The sequence below is a fragment of the Musca autumnalis genome, unplaced genomic scaffold (assembly GCF_047663935.1).
Source record: "Musca autumnalis isolate F117 unplaced genomic scaffold, ASM4766393v1 scaffold_3, whole genome shotgun sequence".
Lineage (NCBI taxonomy): Eukaryota > Metazoa > Arthropoda > Insecta > Diptera > Muscidae > Musca > Musca autumnalis.
This window is the reverse complement of record NW_027411866.1, coordinates 261,701-277,143: the sequence shown is the minus strand read 5'-3', so window position 1 is coordinate 277,143 and position 15,443 is coordinate 261,701. Positions and strand designations below refer to the sequence as shown.

Below are 15,443 nucleotides of genomic sequence, written 5' to 3'. Positions count from 1 at the left end.
GTACTTCTCAATTTGAACAAACTTTTGTGTTATCGAACAGACCGAATATTTAAAAGTAGGCTGATATAAGAATTTCGCAGAAGAACACGATTATAATGAATGCCGGATATAACGAACAAATTTTGTTGTTCCTACCCCCTATTCTTATTTTATCTATTTTATTGATTCCAACACAATAAACGTGGTCAAATCGAAAATATGATTATAAAAAAACTAAGATGTTGATCCGCTAAAAGATTTTTATACACATTGATATGTTAAAAAATGTTGATTCGCGAAAAGTTCTTTATAAACGTTATATGTTGAAAAGGACCAAATAAATCGTGTAAACATGATCCCTATGTTGTACGTATTACAGCTATAATTAACACAAAATTTGACCACGACACGTCTGTCCATTTTTTACAACATATGGTGAATATTTCGTTAAAGAGAATGTCTTTTTAGTTCAAAGCGGAAGCTTTTTTGTATTTAATATTTCCTTCACCAAACCAAAAATTAATAAAATATTTTTTTTTCTGTGAAGTCAAAATCTTTGGGAGTAGACTGTATTCCGATTGCCTTCATCAAAATAATTGTTCCTTATTTGTCAAATGTTATAACAGATTTGGTTAATGGTATTCTAATGACATCATCTTTTGCTCAGGCTTGGAAGATAGGTCGGGTTGTTCCCATTACAAAAACCAAGAACGTAAGTGGACCTGATGACTTTCGGCCGATTTCGATTCTTCCGGCTATCTCTAAAATTATTGAGCACGTTATGAGAAATCAAATAGTTCAACACTGTTCTAGTTTGATTTGTCATTCACAATATGCTTTTAGACCTGGGCACAGCACAACACATTTGCTACTGAGTCTTACTGACAAAATTCGGGAAAATGCCAATGTTGGAAAACTAAGCATGCTGATTTCTCTGGACTTATCCAAAGCGTTTAATTTCGTTAACTATAATTGATTGATTGCTAAGTTGAACCAACAGTTTGGGTTTTGCTATACTGCTTGTAAATTTATATATTCTTACCTGTCTGGAAGGACTCAATATGTGACTTATAATGGACTTCAATCGGATTTTGTATCCATTTTCTCGGGAGTTCCCCAAGGATCAGTTTTGGGGCCCCTATTTTTTATATTATATGTAAATGACTTGCCAATTCACACAAGTTCTAACGATTGTGATACCTTCATGTTCGCAGATGACATGTTTCTGCTCTTTAGTGGTTGTCCGGATTTACCTGATGTATGTATGTATGTCAAACCAACATTAATGACTGCTTGAGGAATGTTGTTAGTTGGACCAGCTGCAACTCATTGTCTATTAATTCAGCTAAGAGCAAAGCCATTTTGTTTCCTGCATCAAATCGCGTTATTCCACAGTTTGATATTTTTATACAGCATGACAGGGTGCAGGTTCTAGACCGACACAAATGTCTAGGTATAATAATCGACAGTGAACTTTCTTTCACACATCACATTGATGCGTTATCAGGTAAAGTTGTATCTTCGTTGCGTAGGATTTATGGTTGCAACATGCACTTACCTTTCCATATAAAATATAAGATTGGCCATGCCTTACTTATGTCACACATTAACTATGGATTTGAAGTTTTTACTGAATAGAATAAAGCGGCTAGTAAATGCAATAACCCGGTTGGTCTACAACATTCCTAGTAGAAATCATGTGTCAAGTTACGTCATAAGATTTCTTGGATGTACGTTCAACAGATATGTGCATTTTAGGAATTTGATTTCATTCCATAAAATAATAAAGACTGCTAAACCAGTCTCTTTATATAGTGGTTTTAGCTTTGGTCGCTCGTTCAGAAACCCGCAAATTCCTATCCCAAGAATATGGAAAAACGTATTTAGAAGATCATTTTTAGTACGAATAGCTCGAAGCTGGAATCGTTTACCGTCAGAGTTACGGCCCGGCCAAACTAGCCGGGCTAGGCACTTTGATTTTTATGACTACTGCTGACTAGGACTTATTACACTGTGCAACAAAATGGAGCTCGAGGTCTGGGGGTGGAAAATTCCATTTGGGGGTGAAAGCCCTTGATGAGTATATACAGAACCCCAAAGGGCAGATCCGCCGTGAGTCCAACTTTTGAGTTATGGCGTGATAAATTTTTCACTGGAGACCCTATAAGCCATCAGAAATTAGCGTTCTATCTTTGTTCGCTGTTGCTTTGCCTTATTTTTGATATGACATGTCTTCAGTCAAATCTAATGAGGAACTTTTTCGTAGAACATTTCGACTTTCTAACTCGCTTCCTTCCATGTCCTTTTCGTCCTTTATTTCAAGAACCGCAATAAAAGTACCAGAAGATGACATTTTTCAGCTTCGACATATTCTGCAAAAATGTCGCTTAGAAAATTTTAGGTACGGCTCTCATTGACAACTAATCGATATTGTCGGGTTTTCATGGTCCTTTTTGCATTTACCCTGTTTTTGTTCTCCAAAAATGTCGCTCAGAAAATTTTTTCCAAAGCAACAGCGAACAAAGATAGAACGCTAATTTCTGATGGCTTATAGGGTCTCCAGTGAAAAATTCATCACGCCATAACTCAAAAGTTCGACTCACGGCGGATCTGCCCTTTGGGGTTCTGTATATACTCATCAAGGGCTTTCACCCCCAAAAGGAATTTTCCACCCCCCAAAATTTCGGTTCACAGTGTTATTTGATTAATAAATTCTTTCTCAAATTTTATGGTTGGGGAACCATATTTACTCATATTTACTTATATTCTTTGATGTTTAATTTTATAATCTTACTCTTTTATTTGATTATCTTACTCAGTTGAATTATACTTTGTAATGTTTTTGGCCTTGATGGCTTGTATTACAAAATGAATTAAATAAATTAATAAATAAATATAGCTCAAAAAACGCAAAAAAACGCAACATGGTACATTCAGTAGTTGATTCGGAACCCTTTTCTGAAGATATTTCCGGTGCAACGTGCGAAATATGGGAAGTTTATTGGAACTTTAAGGAATTTTGAAGTACATAAAATTAATTAAATTTTTATTGAATTCGTTAGTTAAGTACTCCACTGCAAATGATCCATACTCAGTTTGGCGATTTACTCGGCGAAACGACGTAAAAATTCACTTAAAGTTGCACTTTTGTTTCATAATCTTAGTCAGTTGCCATGATTTTTTTTTTCTTATTATTTTACAAAACAATTATGATATTTTACTCTTTAAAAAATCCAAAAAACTCTTATTGTTTTCATGCAATTTTAATAGTAAAGAAGTGCTTTTTTGAAGTTTTCAAAATTATTTTTTTTATTTTCCGTGGATATTTCAAAAGTGAGTTCCGTACATTTCCGTGTTAATATATATATTATCTGAATGTTTGGGGTCTCCTCTGTTCGCAAAGCCATAAAACAGTTGCGGAAACGTGCGGTCTTGGGTTCAGGTTTTTTAAATGACTTCGGAAATTTCATTTAATTGCATTTTCCAATGTGGAAGGTTAACGCAGCAATGAACGCCATTGTTGACTAACAAGTGACGATTTCTGTTAAATTAAGAATCCTCTCGCAATTTTTCATAGTTTTGACCTGCAAATGTTGGTGATTTATAAATAGTGCAACATTTTTGGATGCTGTGGTACAAGTACCCATATACGTTAAACATTGTAATGCATTTCCAACCTGAACTTGATCTGAGAGACATTATCAGGGCAATCATAAATATTTCCCTCGGAATTTTCCGCACGGAAAATAATTTTTAAAAATGAAATTCTTTTAAAATCAATATTCTAAAACGTTGAAACCTACTAGATTCACTTAATTATGGCGTACTCTAATCGAATCGACAAAAATATTCCCTTTTTGGTCATAAATAAGAAAATAAAAAATTGTGAAATTGGGGAAAGGGAACAAATTCCGCACGGAATTTTTATTCATGATTGCACTGTATTAATAAAATTAATGGTACAGACCTGCTAAATAGACCAATCAACATCACAGCTACAAATGAAAACAAAAAATATTGACATTTTACTCCTTAATGCATGTGTAGGATTGTTGGGCTTCACCCAGAAGTGGACCTATGTTGACCGATTTTATGTGAGGAGGATGTTTATTCGCTAATATCTTAAAATTTACATTTGCATCAAAGTCGGTTGCAATTGTTGTCTTCAACATTTAAAATAAATACCTAACATGAAGGAACCCGTCATGTGGGGGCTGTACCAAAAACGCGAACCTATATTGAAAATATTTTGTACATAAGTTTTCTATCCGCTGAAAACTGAATATACCAATTTGCAGCAAAATCGATTGAAAAATGAATGTAAAACGTAAAAACGGTAGCCGGCGTTACATGAACGCTACGGGAAACCGCGGACCTATGCGGCCCAATTTGAGCCAAACACTATCCACTAATATAAGAGACATTTTTGCAAAATTTTAGGAATCTACGCCCTTTCCTTTAATAGTTATTAGTAAAGTTCTGCTAAAGTGCTCATATTTCGCACTGTGCGGTGGTAGAATTTCGGACAAAGTCAGATAATTTTGTGAAAGTCTAAAATATCTTATTATATAAAAGAGCTTAGTGATAAGTGAGTGAGTGACAGATCATCGCCCAGACGAAACGGCTGAAGCTACAAGCTTGAAATTTCGAGTGTGGGTTGCTGCTTGTGTGTAGGGGTAAGATAAGGCTGGGTTTTTGGAAATTCGAACTGGAAGGGTACGAAAAGTACTAAAAGGTACTAAATATGGTACCCTTTGTATTGGGCAGAGCTAGAATTCTGAAATTTGGAATGAGGGTCACTGATGGAGAGCTTGAAAGATGTACCAAAGGGTTTTTGGAAATTCAACCTACAAGTGTACGAAAAGTACTAAAATTTACTAAATTTTGTATCAATTGTATATTTTTAACGGATATAGCTAGAATCTTGAAATTTGGTATGGGAATCAAGGTTGGGAAGTAGTTTTGATGTAAAAGAGCTTAGTGATAAGTGAGTGAGTGAGTGAGTGACAGATCATCGCCCAGACGAAACGGCTGAAGCTACAAGCTTGAAATTTCGAGTGTGGGTTGCTGTTGGTGTGTAGGGGTGAGATAAGGCTGGGTTTTTGGAAATTCGAACTGGAAGGGTACGAAAAGTACTAAAAGGTACTAAATATGGTACCCTTTGAATTAGGCAAACGGTAAGAGCTAGAATTCTGAAATTTGGAATGAGAGTCACTAATTGAGAGTTAGAAAGATGTAACAAAGGGTTTTTGGAAATTCGAACTGCAAGTGTACAAAAAGTACTAAAATTTACTAAATTTTGTATCAATTGTGTATTTTTAACGGATATAGTTATGTATACGCAAAGTTCTAAATGGAGGTAGCTTTGGCTAGTCGTACTTATGTGTACGAAAAGTACTAAATGGTACTAAATTTAGTACAACTTGGATTTGCGTGAACTGATAGAACTAGAAAGCTGAAATTTGGAATTAAAATTGCTATTGGGATGTGGGATTGTGGTAGTTATGGAAATTCGTACTTATGCGTACGGAAAGTAATAAATGGTACTAAGTTTGGTACAATTTTGATTTAGGTGAATGGATAGAGCTGGAATCCTGAAATTTGGTATTATGATTACTTTGGGAGTACAGGACTGAGGATGTTTTGGAAATTCATACGGGTACGGAGCGTACTAAATGATTCTAAATTTGGTACAATTTTTTTTTCTTGTACTTATTGGTATGAAAAGTACGGATAGAGCTCGAATCCCGAAATTTGGAATTAAGATTACTATGGGAGTGTATGATTGAAGATGTTTTGGAAATGTGTACAAAAGGGGACAAAGCGTACTTTGGTACAATTTGGATTTGAGCGAACGGTTAGAGTTAAAATCCTTAACGTTCGATTTAAAATTACTGTTGGACTGTAGGATATAGGAAGTTTTAAAAATTCGAACTTATGGGCACGAAACGTACTGAATAGTACTAAACTTGGTACAATTTGGATTTGGGTGAATGGTTAGCGCTGGAATCCTGAAATTTGAAATTATGATTACTGTTGGCCTTGGGAATGAAGAAGTTTAAAAAATTCGTACTTATAGGTACGAAGAGTACTAATTTTGGTACAATTTGATTTGGGTGAACGAATAATGCTGCAATTCTGAAATTGGGAATTAAGATTACTGTCGGAGTGTAGGATTCATGTAGTTTTGGAAAATCCTACTTATGGGTACGAAGTGTACTAAATGGTACTAAGTTTGGTACCATTCGGTATTGGACGAACGGATGCAGCTGGAATCCTCATATTTGGAATTAACATTAATTACTGTTATTATTTTGTATTAAAGTCAGTGTAGGGTTGAGATACATGGTTGTCGAAATACATAAGTATACGAAAATTACGAAATGATAATCAATTTATTGTTGGGTGTAGAGACAGAGCTGGAATTTGTATTTTTTTCGAGTTAGGGTGAGTATTGGTGTGTAACGTTGGTACATGGACGTGTTTTAAGAAATAAATTTACGAACGTACTAAAGTGGTCTAAATGTTGTATCGGGTGTAGGAACAGAACTGGAATTCTAAAATTTGTTCTTAGAGTAACTGTCGGTATGTGTAGTTAGGATATGGAGATGTTTTTTTTTTGAAAAACATGCTATGAAAAATACTAAATGGTACAGAATTTGATATAAATTGTTATTGTGTAAGGGTTAGCAGGAATTTTTGAAATTTTCGGAGGTGCTTTCCGAAATTGATACTGTCGTACTGTATTTATATTTAAATTACTATTATTGCGTTTGGAAAAACTGAAAGAGCTAGAAATGAGATTCCCGGTTGTTATAAATGGTTGATATAAGAAGGTAATTTTTTAGAGGTTATACCCAGGTGTATGGAAAGTACTAAATTGTGTAACATTTTGTTATAGCGTGAATATAAGGAGTTTTTTTAATGTTTACAAATTCTGAAATTTGGTATGCGGGTCGCTGATGGCTGAAATACTACTACTATTAGGCTACAAAAAGTACTAAATGGTTCTAAAATTGGTCTTGGGTTTATTTGTTTACAAGCATGTGTTACCTTCTAATAAAGTACCCTAATTAATATGCCCCAAAAAATGTGACTCGCTGTTGATGTGTAAGTGTGAGATACGGCCGATTTTTTTTTTTTTTTTTTTTTTTTTGAAAATGGTAGGAAATTTACTTAATTAAATTTAATACACTGTGTGTAATTTTATGAGTCATGTTTTATTAACCATATTCTGACTCCACAGTGTGATAGAACACCAAAAATGAGAAGACATGTGTCTCGCCGTTTTTCCCTATCTCATCAACTTTGCGGTTATAGGCCTCCAAAGGTTTGAGGCTTCGATTTAAAAAGGGTCATTTAGTCAGGACTTTATCTTCCAAACCGTTGGGAAATTTAAATTTATATCATAGGCAAAGTTGTAACTCTTGCCTTAAAGAACAAAAATTGTGAACACATATAATCCATCAAGCTTCACCTGCAAGGTCAAATTCGCCATGGTCAAATTTCTTTTAAAAATTTTCTCAAGTTTTGCAATGCAGATTTCAAACCGATCAAATTTGAAGCAAACAACCAACTACAAAAATGTACCTCAGATCTCAATAAACATTTTTCTAGAATATACGAACCCTGAAGGAACACGTCTTAATGGTAAAAATAGCAAAACATTTGTGATTTTTATCCTCTTTTCTTGGCTTTTGCTCCATAGATATTAAACCGTTCAAAATTCAAGAAAACAATCAACCACAAAAGTGTAGCAAAGGCTTGAGTAAACAACTTTCTGGAATATGCGAAATGTCTATGAACGGTTCTTAATGCTAAAAATAGCAAATAGATTTTGAAAATATCGAATTTTTATACTTTTTTCTCCGACTCTGGTCCAAAGATACGCAACCGCCCAAAAATGAAGGATACCGTCTACCACAAAAATGTACCTTAGATTCCAATAAACGACTTTTTCGAACATATGAAGATTCTAGGAATGATTCTTAGGGCTGAAATTCACGAACAATTAAATGTTTTTAACATTCTCCCTGCTCAGGTTTGGAAATATCGAACTGTTAAAAACACAAGGAAATTTTAAAGGTTTGTTATTTACGGACCTGAACAGGAGAGAATGATCTAAAATAATCGAATTTTGAGGTTGAAGAATCGTTCCTAGAATCTTCATTTGTTCTAGAAACTTGTTTGTTGAAATCTAAGGTACATTTTTGTAGTTGACTGTACCTTTAATTTTTCGGGCGGTTGCGTATCTTTGGACCAGTGTCAGAGAAAAAAGTATAAAAATTGGATATTTTCAAAAGATTTTTGCTATTTTTACCATTAAGAACCGTTCATAGACTTTTCGCATATTCCAGAAAGTTGTTTATTGATGCCTTTGCTACAATATTGTGGTTGATTGTTTTCTTGTATTTAAAAAGGTTTAACATCTATGGAACAGAAGCCGAGAAAAGAGGTTAAAAATCGCAATTGTTTTGCTATTTTGACCATTAGGATGCTTTTCTACAGAGTTCGTATATTCGTATTGAGATTTGAAGTAAATTTTTTTTTGATTGTTTGCTTCAAATTTGATCGGTTTGAAATCTGTATAGCAAAACTTGAAAAAAAAATTTACAAGAAATTTGACCATGGCGACTTTGACCTTGCAGATGAAGCTTGATGGATTATATGTGTTCACAAATTTTGTTCCTTAAAAAAACAAGAGCTACAACTTTGCCTTCGTGATAAATTCAAATTTCCTAACGGTTTAGAAGATATAGTCCTGACTAAATGACCCTTTTTAAATCAAAGCCTCAAACCTTTGGAGGCCTATAACCGCAAAGTTGATGAGATAGGGAAAAACGGCGAGACACATGTCTTCTCATTTTTGGTGTTCTATCACACTGCTGTGTCAGAATATGGTTAATAATTTTCGTGTTGCACAGTGATATTGATTAAAATTGGTATTAGTGCAACAAAATTTGCAGTGTTCGCCATTTCCAAATATTGTTTATTTGTTTTTTATATTCTTTCCGCAGTAGCGTGCACTTTGCTAGTAAAACTATAAATTTGCAAAAGAAAAAATTCTTAGGTTGTATCGTATATGAAAAGTTTTTCCACAGTAACAAACATTTTAAAGAAAATTGTATCTTAAAACAGAAAGTACATGTCGTCGGTGTCATGCTTAAGTGTTCCATACGCCATTTTTTACTTTTTGAGATACAGGTTGTTTCTAGGGTTTTCCGGTACGCTCTTTCTGAATTTCTAGTCGGCTTTCTCCTATCTTCTCCAGTTTCCGAGATATCCACGCATCGACGAGAAATCTTAAACTTTTTCCAGTTATGAAATTAATATTTTAAAAACTTACAAGTTTAAAAACACATTTCAAAAATCAAAACATTAATTTTCGGTTTAGTGGTATTTAATTTATTGAGGCAAAGGTGAAAAAATGTTTGTCACTTTGTTCCATGTGATTTACAATATATCACATTTATGTCATAAGTGTGTGGAACAAATCGACAAAAATTCTTTTTTTTTTTAATCTATAACTTTTATATTCCAATACATATTCCTTTATATTTTTGCAAATATGTTCTATATACTATTTTTAATATTTCAAGTCAAAAATATAAATATTTTCTTTAGTCAGCTCCGCAGTTGTGACGCAAAACATTAAAATGTGATTATCTCACAACTGGCAAATGGCGTATGGAACACTTAAGCATGATACCGACGATGTGTATTTGGTTATTACCAAACGCTTACAATTTGCGTTTAAATTCTGCTCTGATTTTTAATCTTTTTCAATATTTTTTACTTTGCCTTCTAAATTTTGATTTTGGGTTCGAATTATGCAGCGAGTTTTCAATATTTTTAAAAACAAATTGCATATCCCTATAATTTGACATGTTCTTTCTTCAAAACAAATTAGAAAACTAGCGTTATTAAAAGTGCAAAAGTCGAATTTTGGCCTAAAAACCAGTCCAAAAAATTATTGCATTTTTTGATTGGCAAAATAACAAAAAAAAAAAACCTTTATCGGTACAATCATCTTTAGAATTTGGCAAATTTTTTACATGCACATTCATACATACATATGTAGTTTCTTACACATACCTGAATATCAATTAAATGTTGTTTTTTATTTCTTTCAGCTATGGATGACGATCAGCTGGTGAGAGATGTTGAATCAAGGATACCCTCATTGCCTATTGCATACTGGAGCAAAAATAAAAATTTTCTCCAACAAAAGTCGTCTACATGTGCAAAGTACCCATCGATATTTGAGCTGGAATTCAATAATATCTATTGGCAAACGATGCGAACCAGTAATGGCACTTTTCAGCTGTTTGGAGCCTACTACGATATTCGGAAAAATTCACTATTGGGTCCCACCGTTCGAATTCTGGGAATGATCGACCGCATCGAACCGAAAGTGAAGACTTATTGCCAATTTTGGTTCGACGGCCAAAAAGAGCCATTCATTGTAAAGACGTACGAGTACAAGTATATCTGGTACAACAAATGGGGTAATTACAAGCAGGGCATTTACCAGCCATATTTGATCGCATGTCAGATTCCTAAGCCCTTCCACGGTGTGGTACCTAGTTCTGTATCGATGGTCGAGAAAGAATGCGACACAGCCACAAACAATTTAAGAGTTATCTACAATAGACCCCCCGATGATCAGAAGAAAGGCTTTGCCGTCTGTGTCAAGGGCTTGGACTTCCTATACGACGATTTGTCTGTGCGACTGATCGAGTGGATTGAACTTTTAAACATGCTGGGAGCTGATAAAATTTTCTTCTACAATCTACAAGTACATCCAAATATTTCAAAGGTTCTCAATCACTACGAGCAGGAGGGCAAAGTGAGAGTTATACCCCTAACATTGCCGGGTGGCCAACCTAACGTGCCCGGTTTCCAACATCTCTACTTAACTAAGAAGACTAATCACAAACGACAGAACGAAGTTATACCCTACAACGATTGTTTATACAAGAATTTATACCTTTACGACTATATTGCGCTTCTCGATATAGACGAAGTTATAATGCCAAAAGGCAACTTTGTTCTGTGGTCGGAGTTGATGGCTAAGGTAGTTCCAGATTCCCTAAAAGTACGACCTGAGGGATATCATAGTTTTAATTTCCGCAACGTATATTTCTTGGATGACCAGCAACATGAACATGGATGGCACAAGGATATACCGAAATACATGCATATGTTACAGCATGTCTACCGGGCGAAGAACTACACGAAGCCCAATCAGTATGTCAAATGTTTCCATAATCCCGAGAAGGTCCTGACTCTGCACAACCACTTTCCCTTAGCGTGTTTAGGCGGTGTGTGCAAATCCTATCCTGTGGATACAAAAGATGCTCATTTACAACACTATAGGGCAGACTGTGTTAACACCTTAAAGAAATCTTGTGAAGAGTTCAGGGAAAACTCCGAAGAGGACAAGACAATATGGAAGTACAAGGATGAGCTGATTCGACGCACCATTAAAGCACTGGATACGCTGGGATTCTTCCGGCGTTCTTCGAACACATACGGCAGTGGATATGGCTCAACAACGCACTCTTCAGAACGGTGATTACCGAATTCCTGGTGGTCTCTGACCATGCCAGCATGGTGGGGCATTCTACGGGGGGGTAAAAAGCTATTTAGCGAACCAACTAACGCCACAAGTGTGGCTAAACTAAATAGGAACCGTAACACCAGCAATGGACAACTCAGTGCTAATCCGAAAGAAAATTGTAGCAATCTATCTCCAAGTATTGTTAGTCCAAAACAAACCAACGCTACAATCCAAGAAACCGTAAAAAATATTATTGACGACGTTGCTAACAGAATATCCACAGCAATTCGTTACAAAAGATAATGAATGATACCTTAAGTTTGAACATCTGAAATAGCTGCCAAGTAGCATACATGCCCAGTAAACGATTTGCACGAGTCCCCTATTAAGTTTACCTAAATGTTGCCATTAATACCAAATGCGAAGATCAGCCTATGTGCAAATATTATATAACTCTTTATGCGGTTTTCTAATGGTAACCAACGTTTTTTGGGGAAATCACTTCAATTGGTATTGGTTGGTCCATCCTAGCCACACTTCTAGTTAATTTCCAAGTATAATTCTACATCGTGAAAGTAAAACATAATTTTAGGTACAACCAATAAGATAAAATAGAGTAGCATAAGACAACAATTTTTGTTTATTTCGAAATGTGCCTTGTAAGTCAGAATTACGTTCATAGATGGAGAGATAAGCATGAAAAAACACAAATCGCCAACTCATTGTAAGAATATAAGTTTGAACCCTAGATCCGGAACCAATGTGTAAAATTGAAGGCCGTTGTTACAAGTTACATTTACTATACGTATGTTGGATTTTTCGAATGGGTTCATGTTATCAGATTACGTTAAAGTTAAAAGTGAACTTTATGTCTGTGTTATGTCTGTTAATACCCAAACAATAATAAACGATAGCTTGTAATGATGTTCTATAGTAGGCCTAGTATTTGGTTTTAAATGGGCAGAAAAAACTACGAAGTTGATTGCAAATATTAAGGATTTCCAAAGTGTAGAAAACTACGTATGGGAATCAAAATCTCGCTTCCGGAACGAATGAAATATCAACATTGCAGTTTTCCAAAATATTCGGAACTCCACACGGACGTGAACTGTGCATTAAATCGCGTGAATATCCACAAATATTTACTATGCACTTTTTATATTCATAAAGGTGTCTATCCGATAACATCCCAACAATCCAAACAGCAACGTACATATGTTATATATTTTTCGACTCTCCTCAAATCGGTCTAATGTACTGGTTCCTCGATTTCTTCACAAATCAGATTAAAATTTGTTTAAGAAAAGTTAAGTTAAAGACTGAAATTTTAGAAAATTGTTCTTTAGTGTTATGGCTAGTTAATAAATACAAATATATTCATACATAAATACGCAAACATGTATATATACTGATAAGGAACTATGTAGCGAATGAATTATTAGATTTAATTAAAACAGTAAGGGGGTTCTTGCAGAGTAGCGGCAAATGATATTCATCAGATTAATATTTTATCGTTAAAGAACTTTGCATCCGAAGGTGTGTAGTAAAACAAAAAGTTGTACATTTGTTTTGAAAGTGGTGTTTACTTTGGATTTAAAGTACAGCATATTCATTTAAACCCGAAGACTCAGCTAATTTGGTCGTCTTAAATTTTAATTCCGGTGAAACGCGCTAGCTATGAACAAATTATATTTGTTCGGATTTTTGGCATAAAGCGACGGAAATGTTGGTTCATTTGAAGAATTTAAATATTGATTCCAATACCCAAAAATTTGATTTTCCATTATTGCAGTCAATCAACAGTCATTATAAACAACCCCAGTAGTGTAATTCTGTAACTCATTTTTTGAGTTACCGACAAAACTCGGTCAAATTAAAACGCAAAGTTATGAAAGGAAAGCTTTAACTAAAGTTGATAGCACTCTTGATTCGGTTGAATTTAACACTACTACATTTTAGTCGCTATCTTACCAAAAATTGTCGTCAATTACCGAAATTATAAGCATTTTAGTGTTACTGATTTTGTCGGTAACTCGAAAAATGAGTTACAGAATTCCACTGCTGTTGCGGGATTCTTGTTCTATAAAAATTTATAATTTTTTTCATTTGACAGTTTTTTTCCTTTATAAACGTTTTCATTTCACATTTTCATAGAAACAGAATTGAGCCCCTGGTCTTGATATCTGCATAAATACTTCAACTATAGAGTTAGGAGAAAGAGTAGGTTAATCGTCCTCAATTGGCTACATAGATATGTACAACATCTTATACCGCTTTCAAAAGAAATGTTACACACTCATTGAACATGCAAATGATCAATCGCTGGCTACTGAAATGAATTAGAAATTGAAAATTTTTCATTTCATGTAAATAGTAAAATTCAATGGAAGTCAGTTTATCTTGTACATACCGAACATGTTTTGATTTATATTATTTAACTTTTATTTAAAATATTTACTTTCAATCAATACTACTGTACTTAAGTTGGTAATTTTGGCATTATTTTTAATGTTCTTATATTTTGGTTTTGTACCGACATGAATGAAATTTATTTGTACAGAAATAATGCGCGAAAATATATATGTGTATGTATTAAGCATGTATTAAAACACTTTAAATATTTAATAAAGAATATAATTGAATAATGTAGTTTCACTTATCAATTTGGAATTATGTATGTTAGTTTTGTTATATTTTAAGATTGCCAAAGTTTGAGGACAATCGGAATAAGTTAACACGTGCCACTGGGGCCTTTTTCATAGAAATTTGTATGGGGCCAAATGTTAATTTTCACGAAATTGGTCTAAAAGCCGCAATCGATGGCAAAATTTTACCAGTTCATTGCTGTGGATAGAAAACGAATTATACAAAAAATTATGAAGATCTTTTTTATTTATTATTGTCTTTTTAGGATGAAGATCGCTTATCGGTAACCCATGGTGCAAGAAAGAAGGTGATACAATAATACCAACTGATGTCTTCATTTGCTGCCAAAACATATTTTTAATCAAAAATAAATAACAAATATTTCTCTTTTCTGCCCCGACTACGATAAAATATAATGGAATGCATAATTATATTAACGTTTTTAATATTTTAACGAATAAATATAGGAGATATGAAGGCGTTTATATATGTACCTATTCAGGGTTGTTATGGAGCTACTATGGTATTTTTGTATGTTTCAGGAGGTAACACTCCTCCGAAAGGTTTTCTGCCTACAAGTATTCCTAATGATTTAGATATATCATAATAAAATATAAATCTTAAGAAGTCTCTCAAAGATATGATACTTAATAGCTGTAGCCTTGGTCAATTCCTTCCCAACTATAGGGTGTTTTTTAAGCTAGATAGAAATTTAAATTGTAAAAAGTAACACAAAAAATTAAATTTTGGTGAAACTTTTTTTTATTTGTTTCAGTATACTCTGACAAATCATCATGAATAGACTCACGCTTGAACAACGCTACGAAATTATCCAAATTTACTTTGAAAATCAGTCGTCGATTCGCGCAACTTATAGACGACTTCGTCATTTGTATGGCGTACATAATCGTCCATCTAACTATCGCATTTTTGGCTTAACGGGTTTGTTAATAAGCAAAATTGCCGCATATGGAGTGAGACCAATCCACAAGAGACCCTACAGACTCCATTACATCCAGAAAAATGCACCGTATGGTGCGGTTTTCACGCTGGTGGCATCATCGGACCTTATTTCTTCAAAAATGAGGTTACGGTCAATGGAGATCGTTACCGCACCATGATCAATGATTTTTTGTTTGAAAATATGGATGACATTGATCCGGAGGAGATGTGGTTTCAACAGGATGGCGCTACGTGCAATACGGCGAACGCAACCATCGACTTATTGAAATCAAAATTTGGCGATAAGTTGATT

General features: G+C 34.3%; 1 protein-coding gene across 6 annotated transcripts in view; it reads left to right on the top strand.

The window, feature by feature from the left end:
* The window catches only part of LOC141398051 (uncharacterized), an 80,283-nt gene extending 66,099 nt beyond the window's left edge, over positions 1-14,184 (top strand). For all 6 annotated transcript variants that reach the window (XM_073975171.1, XM_073975169.1, XM_073975173.1 and 3 more), the window contains one exon: positions 10,113-14,184. In XM_073975171.1, the coding sequence (XP_073831272.1) occupies positions 10,113-11,557 (1,445 nt within the window). In that variant the 3' untranslated portion in view covers positions 11,558-14,184. The remainder of the gene's footprint in view (positions 1-10,112) is intronic.
* The last annotated feature ends 1,259 nt before the right edge of the window (positions 14,185-15,443 follow it).